Consider the following 14992-nt stretch of genomic DNA (forward strand, 5'->3'; position numbering starts at 1 on the left):
AGGGTGCCCACAGGAAGGGTGACAGAGGCTCCTGCTGCCTTTGCACTCAGTGGGTGAGTGTGCGGAGTCCGGAGTGTATCCTGTCCTCGCCCCACCCTCTGCTCCTGAGAACGGTATTGGCCTGGGGCCCTGGCCCCTGATTATCTGCAGTAATGTCCCCTGCTGCTCACAGGGTGTAGCAGCCGTACTCAGTCCATGGCCCGTGAGCCACACGCACCTTTTCTGGGCCTCACATTCTGCTCTGAATTTGGCAGCTCGGATCAGCTCTCGCTTTGCCTGGGGCTCGGGCAGGGAAGTTGCATTCGGCCCAGCAGAGCACCCTGCACGGCAGCGGGTGGTGGGCGATTGGCCTGCCGGTTGGGGAGTTGCCGGCTGGGGGAGTGCCTAGAGAAGGAAGGCTGGCTCTAGAGCAGGCTAAGGGTGTCACTGCACAGGGTGTGCCCTGCTGTGTGGGTGCAGTGTCCCAGGACGCCTCTCTGGTGTGACTCCCCCCCTTGTGCTTCCCAGCAGTGATGACCCCTACACACACCGTGAAAGAGTCTCAGGTTCTCCTCCCAGTCCCCTCTGATCCCCTTTGCAGAGAACCACCTCCAGCCGCATCCCTGAGCAGTGACATGCACGTTGGTCTCTCCCTGCCTGTGTGGCCCCAATGGACCGCCCTCGGGCACCTTAGAAGGCCACTAGTTCCTAGGGCCGGTCCTCTCTCCAAATTCCTGGGTCTGGAGATCCCCCACAGACAGGCTCCATCATGGTACTTCCGCACTTCCAGTCCCAGGTGGAACCTGAACTCCATGGCCACGTGCAAGGGAAAGATACTGCGGGGATGATGCCATTGCTGAATCTGATGAGAGGATTGGGTCTGGCAGGAGGCAGGATTGGGTTTGTTCCTGCACGCTCTGTCCCGGATTGCCCATCCCTCGCTCCAGTATAAAGAGCAAGGCCATTCCCCTCTGATGTGCAGCTCCTTTTCTCTTCCTCTGCATGCAGGACAAGACGGAGGCACAGCTGACTTCTTTCCCCGAACAGGTGGACATAGTGCAGTGGAGCTCTCTCTTTGATTCGCTCACTGACAAGGTAGGTGCAGATTCCCGCCTGCCTGGGGGACCTTATCTCCAACTGAGTGGTCACTCAAGGGAGAGTTGAGCAGAAGCATTTTGGGAGCAATGAGAATTGTGTTCCTGTGTCCATCACAACTCTTTGAATGGGGCAAGCCAGCTCCCTCTGGATTTGCTGTGGGTTATTGTTCACCATTTGATCAGATTTTAAGAGCCTGCAGGGTGAGGCAGGGCTACTGTACTGACTCATGCTGAGATCAAGATCACGTGGGTCTCATCACTGATCAGCTCCAATTCAGGGCACAAGAGTGCTGGTGTCTCTCTCAGAGAGGGAAGAAAATGCTGCAAAGTTGAAGCCTCTGGACTCTCAGGGTGTGCTAGGTCACACTAAACTCTTCTGCCATCACACACACTTGTTCTGTAACCCAGCAGTCCATGCCCTCTGCTGTGATCGGCTCACCCCTTCATGACTACTCCTCAGCATCTAGTAATGCCCCCTAGGGATTATTGCAGGGGTTGGTTATAGTCCCCAGCCAATCGCTCTACTACCTGTGCTACTGGGCCTCTGAAATCTATGGGGGACCTCTAGAGCCACAGCCCTGCACCCTGAGTACAGCAACTGGCACCAGCCTGCATCCTCACTCAAGACACCCCTGAGCCCGCACACTAACAAGGGTAGCCTGGATACCTGGCTGATCTGAGCTCCGTAATGCATGGTGGTGTCATGATTGATGCCGTAAAGGGAGGAGTGAGTTCAGTGTCTGTATTAGCCGACCCCTATGGTTTGGGGAGGCCAATGAATGGCTCCGGTGTGGGCACAGTTCTTCTCAAAGGCAGAAGGAGGCAGCTGGGCACCGGTTGCTGCTTTGTTCTTCCAATAGCGAGAACTTGGAATCTGCGAATATGACCCAGCTGCCCCGACCAGTCCCCTGCACCACCACCACCACCCCCCTCTGATCAGCACCCCCTTTCTGAGCTCTCTGCAGGAACCAGCCTGCCATAAAGCCAGCGTGGGGGTGTTTTCTTTCAGAGACCCTCAGACCCTGTGCCCAGCCTCGACTCGAAACGGGAAACGGTCAGGGAGGCCTTTGGCAAGCTGTGCCAGCTGCCGGACAAGCATGAAGCCTTGGGGACTCGCATCAGCCTGCTGGAGAATGAGCTCAAGCAGCAAGCAGATCACCTAGGTGAGGCCCCAGCGTCCAGCTTGGCTCCCACCCCTGGGCTGGGCCTGTCTTCCAGGAGAAACCCGGGGCCTTAGAAGGCAGCAAGGGCCCAGACCTGAGTGGGTGCAGCCAGCTCCTTCCTGCTGGGCAGTCAGAACCTCTGCCTGGAGGGAGGGACACAAATGAGATTGGACGGCTTGCCAGTACTGCAGAGCCCAGCCTGGCTCTGGGGGAGGGGAGTCAGGGTCTAGTCGGGGCCCAGCCCAGCTCTGGGAGAGGGGACCCAGGGGGAGGATGTCTGTCCGGCAGGGCCCAACCCAGCTCCAGGGGAGGGGAACTGGGATTTGTCCTTGCAGGGCTCAGCCCGGTCCTGGGGGAGGGGAACTGGGGTTTGTCCTTGCAGGGCCCAGCCCGGTTCTGGGGGAGGGAAGCTGGCTCTCAGGGAGGTGGAGCTCTCAGGGAGATGGAGCAGGGGACTATCCTGGCTTGGGGCCTGGGCACTGTCCCGAATGCAGCATCTTTCTTCCTGCTGGTGATGTTGAGAGCAGAGGGAGCCCAGCCCAGGGGGAGCTTGTAGGGCTGGGAGCTGGGAAAAGCATCTTGCCAGGGCCGTCCTTACCCATACGCAAAGTACGCAGCTGCATAGGCACCAGGAAATTTGGGGCACCAAATTTCCTGATGCCCTGCGCAACTGTGTGCTGCTCCAGCTCCTGCTCCGGCCTTTCCCCAGGGCCCCCGCCCCGCCCTGGCCCCACTCCCCTGAGCTCTGCAGCAGGGCCAGGGCTGCACTCACTGGTGGCAGGAAGTGTAGCAACCCGGCTCCAGCCATGCTGCCCGTGAGTTCTGGGGGGTGGCTCCATCCTCCCCCCAAGTCAGCCCTGCCCCCCCCACGGAGGCCTGGGGCCAGTCCCCCCATTCCCCTCTCATGGAGGCCTGGGGCCAGCCCCCTACTCTGCCCTGCAGAGGCCTGCACCCCTCACCCCCACGGAGGGGCTGCGTAGGGCCCCAGAATAGCTAGGGACGGCCCTGCATCTTGCCTCCTGAAAAGTGAGGAGATCTAGGAATCAGAGATGCAGTAAGTGCGGGAGCTAGGCTTGCCAGATGTCCGGTTTTCAACCAAAGGGAACCTGTACAGTGTCCGGTCAATACATCTGACCGGACACCAAAAGTCTGGTTACCACGGGCAGCGGAGGGGGCGGGGTGGGGAGGGAAGTGCTGGGTCATCAACCCACACCAGTCCCTGCTCCGCCAGGACCACCTCCTACCTGCATCTCATGGGCAGCCAGGCAGCAGGTGCCACGTCAGGCTGCAGCTCCCATCCCAGCCCTGGAGTAGAGGGAGCCCAGCTACTGGGGAGGGAGGTGGGGAGGATCGAGCTAGGGGGATGGGGGAGAGAAGTGAGCAATGGGGAGTGGGGAGAAGAGGAGTTGGGGAGCAGGGGCCTTGGGGGCAGGGCCGGCTCTAGGCACCAGCATTCCAAGCATGTGCTTGGGGTGGCACTTTTGAAGGGGCAGCACTCCAGCTCCTTTTTTTTTTTTTTTTGCTTGGGGTGGCAAAAAACCTGGAGCCGGCCCTGCTTGGGGGAAGAGGAGGGGCAGGGCCTTTGGAAAGAAGGGGGCTGGGGGTGAGGCCTCAGGGGAAGAGGTGGTGTGGGGGTGGGTCTAGTTTTCAGAAATTAGAAAGTTGGCAAACCTAGCAGAAACCCTGACACCAGGTCTATAGTCTGTCTGCAGAGCTGAGTTGCCTTTGATGACCTTCCCTAGAGCTGACTTGCCAGGGAAACATTGTTCTTGTGGTGAGGCTGCTCTCAGCAGGAACACCCCCCCCCCTTGGATGGGGGCTCTCGCAGGGAAGCCCGAGGGCAGGAGGACAGAGTGCTAAAGCATTGAGAAGTTCCTTCAGCTACCACTGCTGGCCTCACTAGCACCATCACCCTTTATCCCACAAGACGATGACTTCTCTCCAGCAGCTCTGTGAGGCATTGCCTGGTCTTGAGTTAGCTTTAATGATGGGCTCCTACTATGAATCCAGGTCTGAGGAGCCCCCAAAGGCAGCTCTGGATTTCAAGCAAACCTTCCTTCTGTGGTTCCTTTACTGCTTGATCCATTCAGGACCTGCCCCTATGGAGAACCATATACATGCTATAATTGTGGGACATTCTCTCACCTCAGCTCTAGCACACTGGTGCAGCTCACCTGGGACTGGCAATATTGGGAGCACTAGTGTAGACAGAGCTCTGGCATCTTCATCCCTGGACGTGCCCAGAGCAGGACTGGGTGAGCCAGTGGTAGAACCACTAGCAGTGGACTACAAGACCATTGCTGGCAGGGATGGAGCTGCACTTGTAATGTGACAGTGGTGGGGGGATTCCCTAGAGCTCTCCGTGCAGACACAGCTTTGGTGTCTTTCATTTGGTTCCAGCCAAAGTTGGGATCTCAGATGACGTAGCTGCAGATCTGGAGAGAATGAAAGACGAAATAAGCAGCCTGCAAAGCAAAGAAGACAAGGTGATCTGGGTCCAGGGCTGTGCGTGTTTGTTCCAAGATAGCGCTGTAGCTCAGAGCACATCTTATTTCTCTCATGGTCTCTTGCAATGGCTACAATGAGAGTGGGGAGGGACCAGGAGCAGAATGGGACATAGATGCAGAAATGGGGTGATTGCAATGGTAGTTGTGTTCCCTTGCCTAAGTGTGCATGCATGCCAAGTGCCCCATGTAAGGGTATTCTCTATTGCATGGGCACAGGGTGTGATTTGCTAATGCTCCCATGCCTCCTGTGCACCCCCCCGTGGCCTGGGATGGCTGTGCAGCTGCCCTCAGTTTCCCCTCTTCAGGGCTCTGTATTAAACTTCACACACATTTTTTATCCAGTAATGCTCTTCCACTGGAGCCAGTTTATTGACATAAAACTCAAAACAAAACTCAGGCCTGGGGGCTTTTCTTCTCCCCCTTTTCCCCTGGAGTCTGCTCTGGACAGCTCTTCCTTGCCTTTGCTGGCCACTCTGGCTAGAGTCAGCTGTCCCTGGCCCTCAGCCTTCTTCAGCCCTTTAGCTCTGGCTTCCAGGCCCAAACCTTTCACCCTGGTCAAGGGTCTCCTGCAGGCGCATCCTGCTTTCTCATGCCTCTGTCACAGCTTCCTCTCCCTGTTTCTTTTTGTCTTTTGTTTGGTTTTGATGCAGCAGTCATACGAGTCTAGGACCGCCACTTTCTTCATTCTTTTTTTGCCAGGGTTTTTTTTATTCCTTTGCACTCAGTCTAGTATCCTGTAGAAAACGCAGTAAGGCTTTTGTTGCACTATTCCATTTCCCTGACATTCTCATTAGTCCCTTTGATTTCAAGCCAACTTAATTTTTCATAAAGAAATTTACTTTCCATGGACTATTGCCCACAGTATACAATCAACAATTTCTTTGGTTTTGCAACATTACACAGCCCATCTTTCTGTCTTTTTAATCCATTTAACTTATTATTTAAGGCGCAATGACATGTTAACCCTATAAAAATGACTACTCCACTTTTTCTGGCATGACTGAGGCGCATACAGTAGAACTTCAGAGTTACAAACTCCAGAGTCAACCACACACCTCATTTGGAACCAGAAGTACACAATCAGGCAGCGGCAGAGACTCACACAAAAAAGCAAAATTACACAGTATTGTGTTAAACATAAACAACGAAAAAACTAAAGGGAAAGCAGCATTTTTCTTCTGCACAGTAAAGTTTCAAAGCTGTATTAAGTCAATGTTCAGTTGTAATCTTTTGAAAGAACAACCGTAATGTTTTGTTCAGAGTTATGAACATTTCAGAATTGTGAACAGCTGCTGTTCCCGAGGTGTTCGGAACTCTGAGGTTCTACTGTAGTATTATCTTCGATTTTTGAGCATACATCAAACCTTCATCCTTTTGTTTCTTTAGTCCATAAGTCTTGCCATTCCTTTGTGAGTACCTTCATGACCACACTCTTGTCTACGTAAGAGTATTTTAATATCCACCTCCCTCGTTTTTTAGAGCATGCTTTGTTGTTTTGTCAGCCATCTCATTTCCTGGTATTCCCATACGCACGGGACTCCATGCTATTGTTACACAGATAGCTAGAGCCCTGCACAGATACAAAATTTGTATCCAGATCCAATCCACAAACATGGTCCGTGGATATTATAGAATCATAGAATATCCGCAGATATAAAGTGGATATCCTCAGATTTACCGGGCCTTACAGATGGCACACATTATTTCTGTAGTTAGGAACATTACTTCACTTATTAGGTCATTTCATCTTTCTGAAGTTCCTGTTCTGATTGTCATTATGCCTGACAAGTATTTGGATAAAATTACAACTGCAGCCAGTTACTCAGCTCTTATTCAAGTTAGTGCCAACATTACCCCATTAGTTCAGCTGTCAAAATGGCACATAATTTGATAGCCTTTTAGATGTCTGGGTTCCAAGCCTAGGAACACAGAAGATTGTTCCCACAGTATCCACATTGTCATCTTTTGATCTGTCTATATAGACTTGGCAAAGCTGTCCCCATTTTCCATATGTAAATGCAGAAATGTCATTGGTCATAAAATGTTTGGGTTTTTTTTCTTCCCTCATTTTTCTTTTTCATACAATTCCAAATCCACAAATGGGGGAATGATTGTCCAGCTATAATTGGACTTCCCATGACTAAAAAATTTTCATTCTTTCCATCTGTCTTTTGTACATGTCACCTTTACCCGGTTTTTGTCCCTGATAATATGAGGAAGTCTGTGGGATTCCATATTATTTTGTCTACTAAGCTCCCAGCAATCCTCATAAATTTGTACTTCTATTTCATGATTCCTTTTACCTTTGCCCAAAAGGTTAGATCTAATAGTTTCATCCTTAGATTTATAGGTGTTTCTCCAGTGGCTATTGGCAGTGCATACACGGGTGGGATTATCATTACACCACATGCCAAGCAGAGCTTGAGCCTGAGCAGTTCCAAATTTCTAAGAATTGTTTTTGAGGCTGAATCAAAAGCTTGTCAACCGTAGTCTAAAACTGGCATCCATAAAGCTCTATATATCATCACCAGTACCATCTTATCTGTACTTCATTGGTTTCCAGCTACACTTTTAAGTAACTTCATCCAACTTTTACACTTCTGTATGATATTATCTATGGTCAGGGGTGAAAGTAATTTACAGGATTTACCGGTACTGCCGGAGTCCTGAGGGAGGCGTGGCCTCATCCGGAAGAGGCGGGGCCTCTCAAGATTTAAAGGCCCTGGGGAACCAGCTGTGGCTGGGAGACCCAAAGCCTTTAAATCAACCAGGGGCTCCCAGCTGCAGAGGTGGCTGGGAGCCCCCCGGGGCTCAGGGGCAAATTAAAGGGCCCTGGGCTCTGGCCGCCAAGGGGAACCCCGAGCTTTGCAGGGCTGGGGCAGGGATTTAAAGGGCCCAGAGCTCCTGCCACTGAGGGAAGCCCGGAGCCCTTTAAATCCTGACCCTAGCTCAGCCGCCATAGCCGGGATTCAAAGAGCTCTGGGCTGCCCACAGCCGCGGGGAGCTCTGAGCCCTTTGAATCCCAGCCCCAGCCCTGCTGCCGAAGCCGCGGCCGGGATTTAAAGGGCTCTGGGCTGCCTGCAGCCGCGGGGAGCTTTGAGCCCTTTAAATCCCAGCCCCGGCCCGGCCGCCAGAGCCGCGGCTGGGATTCAAAGGGCTCTAGGCTGCCCGCAGTGGCAGGGAGCTCTGAGCCCTTTAAATCTCAGCCGCCGCTGGGATTTAAAGGGCTCTGGGCTGCCCGCAGTGGCGGGGAGCTCTGAGCCCTTTAAATCCCAGCCACAGCAGGGATTCAAAGGGCTCTGGGCTGCCCGCAGCGGCAGGGAGCTCTGAGCCCTTTAAATCCCGGCCGCCAGAGCCGCGGCAGGGATTTAAAGGGCTCTGGGCTGCCCGCAGCCACAGACAGCCCAGAGCCCTTTCAATCCCCGCCGTGGAAGTTGATGTGGTCCGGCACGGCATACTGGCTCTTGCCAGTACGCCGGACCGGACCGGACCAGACCGGCTTACTTTCACCTCTGTCTATGGGACCTTTCCAAGTTAATTTATTATCAAACACTACTCCTAGGAACATCAACTTTTGAACTATCTGAATTTTTTCACCATAAAAAAATAAGTCCCATTCTTCCCAAATTTTCTTCCTGGTTGAAAGCACTCCGCTGGTTTTTGTAAGTGAGAATTTCAATCCCTAATCATTTCCTCACTTGGAAATTCTCTGGAGTTTCTCATTTGTCTTTCTGTGGTTACTTTAAGTCTTTCATGCTTAGTCCCTAGAGCACAGTCATCTGCAAAAAGGGATGTACCTATTCCCATCTGCACACTTTCTTGTTCCTCTCTGGCTCTTTATAGAGACTAGCTGCCCTCTACCAGGCCCCATTTGAAAGGCTGTTAATGAGGCACAGGTAGGCTGGACCAATTACCTCCTAAAGGGTCCCATCCAGCCTGTGTCAGCTTTACTCTATGAAATCCATCCACTGGCCCCTAGTGAGGTCTCATCCTTGCAAGGCTTCATGTTTTACATTTGACCCATCTAGGCGTTTGGGGAATTCCTGATGTTAGAGCATCTGAAAGCCAGGCGTTGGAGGGAAGCTGCTTGGCAGCCTTAGCTTTAGAGGGCATGAAATGGCGATCGCTGTGCTGGGTGTCTGAGATGGCGCTGTGCCTTGCTCTCTTCAGGGGAAGGAGTTTCAGAGGGACTTGCTGGCCCAGGTGCAGAAGCTGAAGGAGCAGTATGAGAAGCTGCAGAAAGGCTCGGAGAGGCTGCTGAGCAGCATGGGGGATTTCCAGGTAAGAGCAAACCCACGGCGACCTTCCAGGCACCACCCAAGGAGGGGTTGGGGGAAGGCAGCCAGGCGCAGGGCCCCTTGTGTGTGTCTGACCAGCCTTGCTGGGCACAGAGCCTCCCGCACCACCATAGGGGAGGCCGGTGCCCACCAGGGCACCAGCAGGGACAGCCTTTGGCCTGCCCCCCATGTGAGGGAAGCAAGGGGTGGGGAAGGCTTCTTGTGCCTTTCTCCTCCTCACACATGCGCACTAGAGCCAGCAACAATTTGGCCCTAACCAGGGAAAATTCTGGGTTCCTGATCCCAGGGGCTTTCGCTCAGGAAACTGGCCTCCAGCTGCTTTGGGACCTCATAGGGATGTGGGGGGAGGGTTAAATAGTTTGTATGAGGTTTTCCCTTGGGCCCTTCATGACTCGTGGAATGCCACATGTGGTGCACGCACCAGGCACAAAGGGAGAGCTGCCCAGATTTCCCAGAAGGCACTGGGACAAACACAGTTAGGCAGCTTGGTGGGGCTGCAGCACAAACATGGCTGACGTATGGTCAGGGCCAGCTCCAGGCACCAGCCCAGCAAGGAGGTGCTTGGGGTGGCCAACGGTGAGGGGCGGCACATCCGGCTCTTTGGCGGCAATTTGGCGGCAGATCTCTTAGACCCTCTCGGAGCGAAGGACCAGCCGCCAAATTGCTGCTGAAGACTGAAGCTACGGCGGTAGAGCTGATCGCGATTGCAGCTATTTTTTTTTTCTTCTGCTTGGGGCGGCAAAAACCCTGGAGCCGGCCCTGCGTATGGTCGTGTGGTGAGAAAAGCAGCAGTGCAGATGCAGGTCAGGCCGTGCTCCTTGTCACTGTGCCTTGTGAGAATGCCACAACCCCTCTGTGCCAGGGGGTAGATGGGGCACGAGGTGCCCAGATGGGTGGGAAAATGACATGGCCAGTTCTTGCCACTCATGGCCACAGACTGTGGGATGATTTGTGACCCTAGCATCCGCCACCCCCCTGTGGCTTGGTTGGCCCTGAAGTTCTGTGCTGACTGTCCCTGCCCAGGACTGACACATACAGGCAGCTTGACACTACAGGAGAAGAATGAGGCAGAGCTGAGGGCTAGTGAGAGACTAAAGAAGCGCAGTCTGTTTAGCTTATCAAAAAGATGGTTAAAGAGTGACTTGATCATGGCCTCCAAGAGTCTACATGGGGGGGAGGGTTTCTGATTTAATCCAGCAGACAAAGGTAGAGTGAGAGAGACCGAGTGGCTTGAAGCTAAAGCTAGACAAATTCAGACTTTTTTTAAATGAGGGAATTAACTATTGACACAACTTGCCCAGGCACCTGGTGGATTCTCCATCCCTTGAAGCTTAAATCATGAGTGGACATCTCTTTGTAAAACAGCTGCTCTCACTCAGCCCTGAGTTCCTGGGCTGGACGCAGGAAGGTGAGGTTCTGTACCCTGGGTTATACAGACTAGACTAGAGGGTCGTAGTGGCCCCTTCTGGCCTAAACATCTAGGAAACGCTTGACTACAACAGCGTGTTTTGCCTGCCCACAGAACCTGCGGGCGATGGTTCAGCAGCTGGACCTGAATAAAGCAGACAAAGCCCTGCTGGAGCAGGAGATGAATGTGGTGAGTGGAGACACCCTGTGGCACCGATCTCAGGGGTAAGGGCTTATTCCCTCCTCCTCCATAATATGTTTGGCCTTGCAGTACAGGGTCCAGCTCAGCTCTCACTGCACAAATGGCCCAGGCACAGAACACATTTCTCCCGATGGTGCCCTTGAACTTGCAGGGCATGAGCCTGGCACTTATCTCACCCCATGTGGGCAGGTCCTGAAGCTTAGGAAAGAACACAGCAAAGGGAATAAATCCTAGCAGCTGCAAGCCTGGTGCCTGGACCTTAAACTCTGACCATGGTGCATAGAGCGGCCCAGCCTTTCCTGGGTGATCTCAGTTAGCCCCAGTCGCTGCGCTCCTTGTGGGCTCACAGGGGGCGCTGCGACCGCCTGGTCTCAGAACAGAAGGCATTCCCTCCGCTATGGCTGAGATGAATTTCTCAGTATCTCTAATTCGCTCTCTCTCCGGCTGTGAACGGAGCGGGGTCCAGGCAGGTCTTTTGAAGTGTAGCTTAGTCACCTAGGGAGGATAGGTACCTCTGTTGCTTTAGGACCAGGGCCTCAGTGCTAGGCATTTAACCCTTTCTGTTTCTTGCCTGGGTCGGGACACCACCCGTCTCTGACTGAGCCCCAGGGATCTGCTCCTCGTTTCACGCTCTGGACCCTAGCCATGCCCTGTCACCACTGCTTGTCTCCTGGGCAGTCCCAGCCTCTCCCTCCAAGATAGGATGGGAGCTCACAGCACCGTGCAGGGGTTGTGCAGCACCTGGTAGAACTGGGCCCTTAATCCCCACTAAGCAAGAGAGGTGGGATCCTGCAGTTGGTACCAAATCCAGGTCTCCCATTACATAAATCCTGGCTCCTCACCACTGGTCTGGCCCCTGAGGCCTGAGGCACCTGGACCAGCCTTAAAAGTTCTGGGTCTGGTTCTGTTCAATATCTTCATCAATGATTTAGAGAATGGCATAGAGAGTACACTTATAAGTTTGCGGACAATACCAAGCTGGGAGGGGTTGCAAGTGCTTTGGAGGACAGGATTAAAATTCAAAATGATCTGGATAAACTGGAGGAATGGTCAGAAGTAAATAGGATGAAATTCAATAAGGACAAATGCAAAGTACTCCATTTAGGAAGGAACAATCAGTTGCACACACACAAAATGGGAAATGACTGCCTAGGAAAGAGTACTGCAGAAAGGGATCTGGGGGTCATAGTGGATCACATGCTAAATATGAGTCAACAATGTAACAGTGTTGCAAAAAAAAGCAAACATCATTCTGGGATATATTAGCAGGAGTGTTGTAAGCAAGACACGAGAAGTAATTCTTCCCCTCTACTCCGCACTGATTAGGCCTCAGCTGGAGTATTGTATCTAGTTCTGGGCACCACGTTTAAGAAAAGACGTGGACAAATTGGAGAAAGTCCAGAGAAGAGCAACAAAAATGATTAAAGGTCTAGAAAACATGACCTATGAGGGAAGATTGAAAAAATTGGATTTGCTTAGTCTGGAGAAGAGAAGACTGAGAGGGGACGTAACAGATTTCAAGTACATAAAAGGTTGTTACAAGGAGGAGGGGAAAAAATTGTTCTTCTTAACCTCTGAGGATAGGACAAGAGGCAATGGCTTAAATTGCAGCAAGGGCGGTTTAGCTTGGACATTAGGAAAAACTTCCTAACTGTCAGAGTGATTAAGCACTGAAATAAATTGCCTAGAGAGGCTGTGGAATCTCCATCACTGGGGATTTTTAAGAGCAGGTTGGACAAACACCTGGCAGGGGTGGTCTAGATAATACTTAGTCCTGCCTTGAGTGCAGGGGACTGGACTAGATGACCTCTCGAGGTCCCTTCCAGTCCTGTGATTCTATTAATTCTTCCAGAAACCGCTTCCTTACAGTAACCGCCCCTTGGCTCACACCCCTTACAGTGCCTTTGCCCACGTGCTAAACCAACTCTGTCCTTAGTGATGCTGCACATGCAGCCTACACAGAGCTCAGCAGCCTCTGCTCCAGAATTGCAGGTCCCACCCTTTGAACGGAGGGAAAGTCCTAGCTTGTAGGGTATCTGCTTTGTAGGCTGAAGCCATGGGGCAGGGGCAGTGGAATCCCAAAACCCACCAGGTCTGAGTCCTTGCATCACAGCCACCTAGGATGGGACGAGCCCTTTAAAACGCTGCCTCTCCACTAGAAAGCGGACAAGAGTGCGCTGGAGGCCATGGTGAACCACAGGGAGCTGCAAAGCGCCACCACTCAGCTGAGCGAGATGATGCAGGATCTGTTGCAGAAGATGTCCCTGCAAGACAAGGATTGGCAGAAGGCACTGGAGAAGCTGTTCAGTGACATGGACTCCAAGGTAGCAACTTCACCGGGGAGGGAGGGAATGGCCAGCGCATGAAATCACTACACTCCAGAGCAAGTGGGGAGAGGGGCCTAGGGTACAAGCTGCAGTTGAACAGGGTGTAAAGCACCATCAGCCTGATCTTCCTTTCACACCATGTAAATGGAAAGACACCGGACTCTGCTGGAGTGAAACTGGAGTGAGACCAGGATCACTCTCCCTATTGCCCTCCTTCCCTGCAGCCAGCTCCCTGGGTAAACAGCATGCTGCATGGGGACAGGCCGACCAGCTCCCCTCTGTGTGAGGGGCAGGGGATCAAGGAAACATGCAGGGTAGGCCTGGCTCTGTTCCACTCGAGTAAATGCAGTCCCTCCCAATGGCAGCAGAATCTGGCCCACATACTCCCTTCTACCCTAGGGCTGCTCCGAGCTCTGATGCCTTGGCCCTGGGGCACTAATGTGGCAGGTGTCTCCCCATGGAGGGAGTGTGCTGCCCCTGCTTTCGAGTCCCTCACTGAGGGATTGTAGTGAGGCGGCCTGGTTCCCAGCCTCCTCGGAGGGGGATGAGCCCCTCCAGACGCCAAAGTGGGTGGAGCCAGTGGAGCTTGCGCCCGTCCCCCAGAGGTCAGGGCGCAGGACAGGAAGTACAAAAACCCAACCCCAGAGCTCACTAGAGGCCCGGCTGCTGGAGAAGCCAGATGCCTGTGGCCTAGCTCCCGGTTGGGAGACTCCTGCAGCTTGCGGCCGACCCGAGGACTGGCCAGACGCTGACTAGCCCCCGGAGAAGCTGGTAAATCTGCCGCTGGCAAGTTACCCAGAGGAGCTGCCAAGCCTACCCCCCGCCGGGTACCCAGAGGAGCCCATGGTGCTTGACTCCTTGGAAGACTCCATCCAGACACAAGGGGAGGGATAGCTCAGTGGTTTGAGCATTGGCCTGCTAAACCCAGGGTTGTGAGTTCAATCCTTGAGGGGGCCACTTAGGGATCTGGGGCAAAAATTGGTCCTGCTAGTGAAGGCAGGGGGCTGGACTTGATGACCTTACAAGGTCCTTTCCAGTTCTAGGAGATTAGTATATCTCCAATTATTACCTTTTAGGTACCTCTAGAGGGGGAGGTAGGAAGTAGCCCGGGGGCAGACGACCCGAGTCTGGCTGCAGCACACCCAGAGCCAATGTCAGTGTGTTGCGGCCAGGATCCCCACTGATGCAGCAGCAGGTCTTCTGCCGCTGCTAGGTCCCCGGGCTGGGATGCAGTGGAGTGGGAGGGCCTGCATCCTCCCTGCCACCCAACTCGCGGGTGGCCATCTCCCCCATCCCTGGTCCTTCGGAGCTAGGACCTGGGCGTCCTAAACTTATTTGTCTGCTCGGCCCCTGCCTGAGGGCCTGAGCTCCTGACTGTTCGTTGCCCCGTTCTGACCCAGGGCCGGGGCTTGCTAATATTAAACTGTTTGCTCAGCCCCTGCCTGAGAGCCTGAGGTGCTGACTGTTTGCTGCCCAGCCAGGCTAATTCCCCGACTCACTGGACCTAAGTAGTGAGGCGGCCTGGTTCCCAGCCACCCCTGAGGGGGACGAGCCCCAGCCGAACCCCTACAGGGATCCATTCAGCTGGCACAGGGATGGAGAGGAAAGGGCACAGGCCTGGGCTCCATTCTCTAATCACTGCTGACTGCACTGTGCACTGATGGGCTTATCTGCCCTGCCACCAGCAGGAAGGGACTTTTCCATCTTTGCTTATTGTCTGTACCCAAACCCCTATTTGTGGTAGGTGGAAATTGCACTTTTCCTTGTTCAGCTTCAGTCCGGACTGACTGATTAGGCTCAGGACTTTGCTGAGGGTTTTGTCTTGTCCTTCCATTGAAGACCCACATATCAAAATATTGTCCATGAAAACTACAGCTCCATGTGTTTGTTCGTTAACAGTTCTGTTGTCTTTCTGTGAAAACATTCAGGTGCACTAGCAATCCCAAAAGGTAAACTTCAAATGCAAAATCCCCCAAAGGGTGTGATAAATATACTCAGTTTAGCACTTTCTT

At 53.2% G+C, this 14992-nt stretch overlaps 1 protein-coding gene across 1 annotated transcript in view; it reads left to right on the forward strand.

The window, feature by feature from the left end:
• C10H16orf96 (chromosome 10 C16orf96 homolog) overlaps nucleotides 1-14992 on the forward strand; it is a 36292-nt gene that overhangs the window by 12361 nt on the left and 8939 nt on the right. The window contains exons 4-9 of the mRNA XM_039490236.1: nucleotides 988-1074; nucleotides 2086-2239; nucleotides 4640-4725; nucleotides 8917-9027; nucleotides 10567-10641; nucleotides 12813-12977. Of these exons, the coding sequence (XP_039346170.1) occupies nucleotides 988-1074; nucleotides 2086-2239; nucleotides 4640-4725; nucleotides 8917-9027; nucleotides 10567-10641; nucleotides 12813-12977 (678 nt within the window). The remainder of the gene's footprint in view (nucleotides 1-987; nucleotides 1075-2085; nucleotides 2240-4639; nucleotides 4726-8916; nucleotides 9028-10566; nucleotides 10642-12812; nucleotides 12978-14992) is intronic.

The sequence above is a fragment of the Mauremys reevesii genome, linkage group 10 (assembly GCF_016161935.1).
Source record: "Mauremys reevesii isolate NIE-2019 linkage group 10, ASM1616193v1, whole genome shotgun sequence".
NCBI classification, from domain to species: domain Eukaryota; kingdom Metazoa; phylum Chordata; order Testudines; family Geoemydidae; genus Mauremys; species Mauremys reevesii.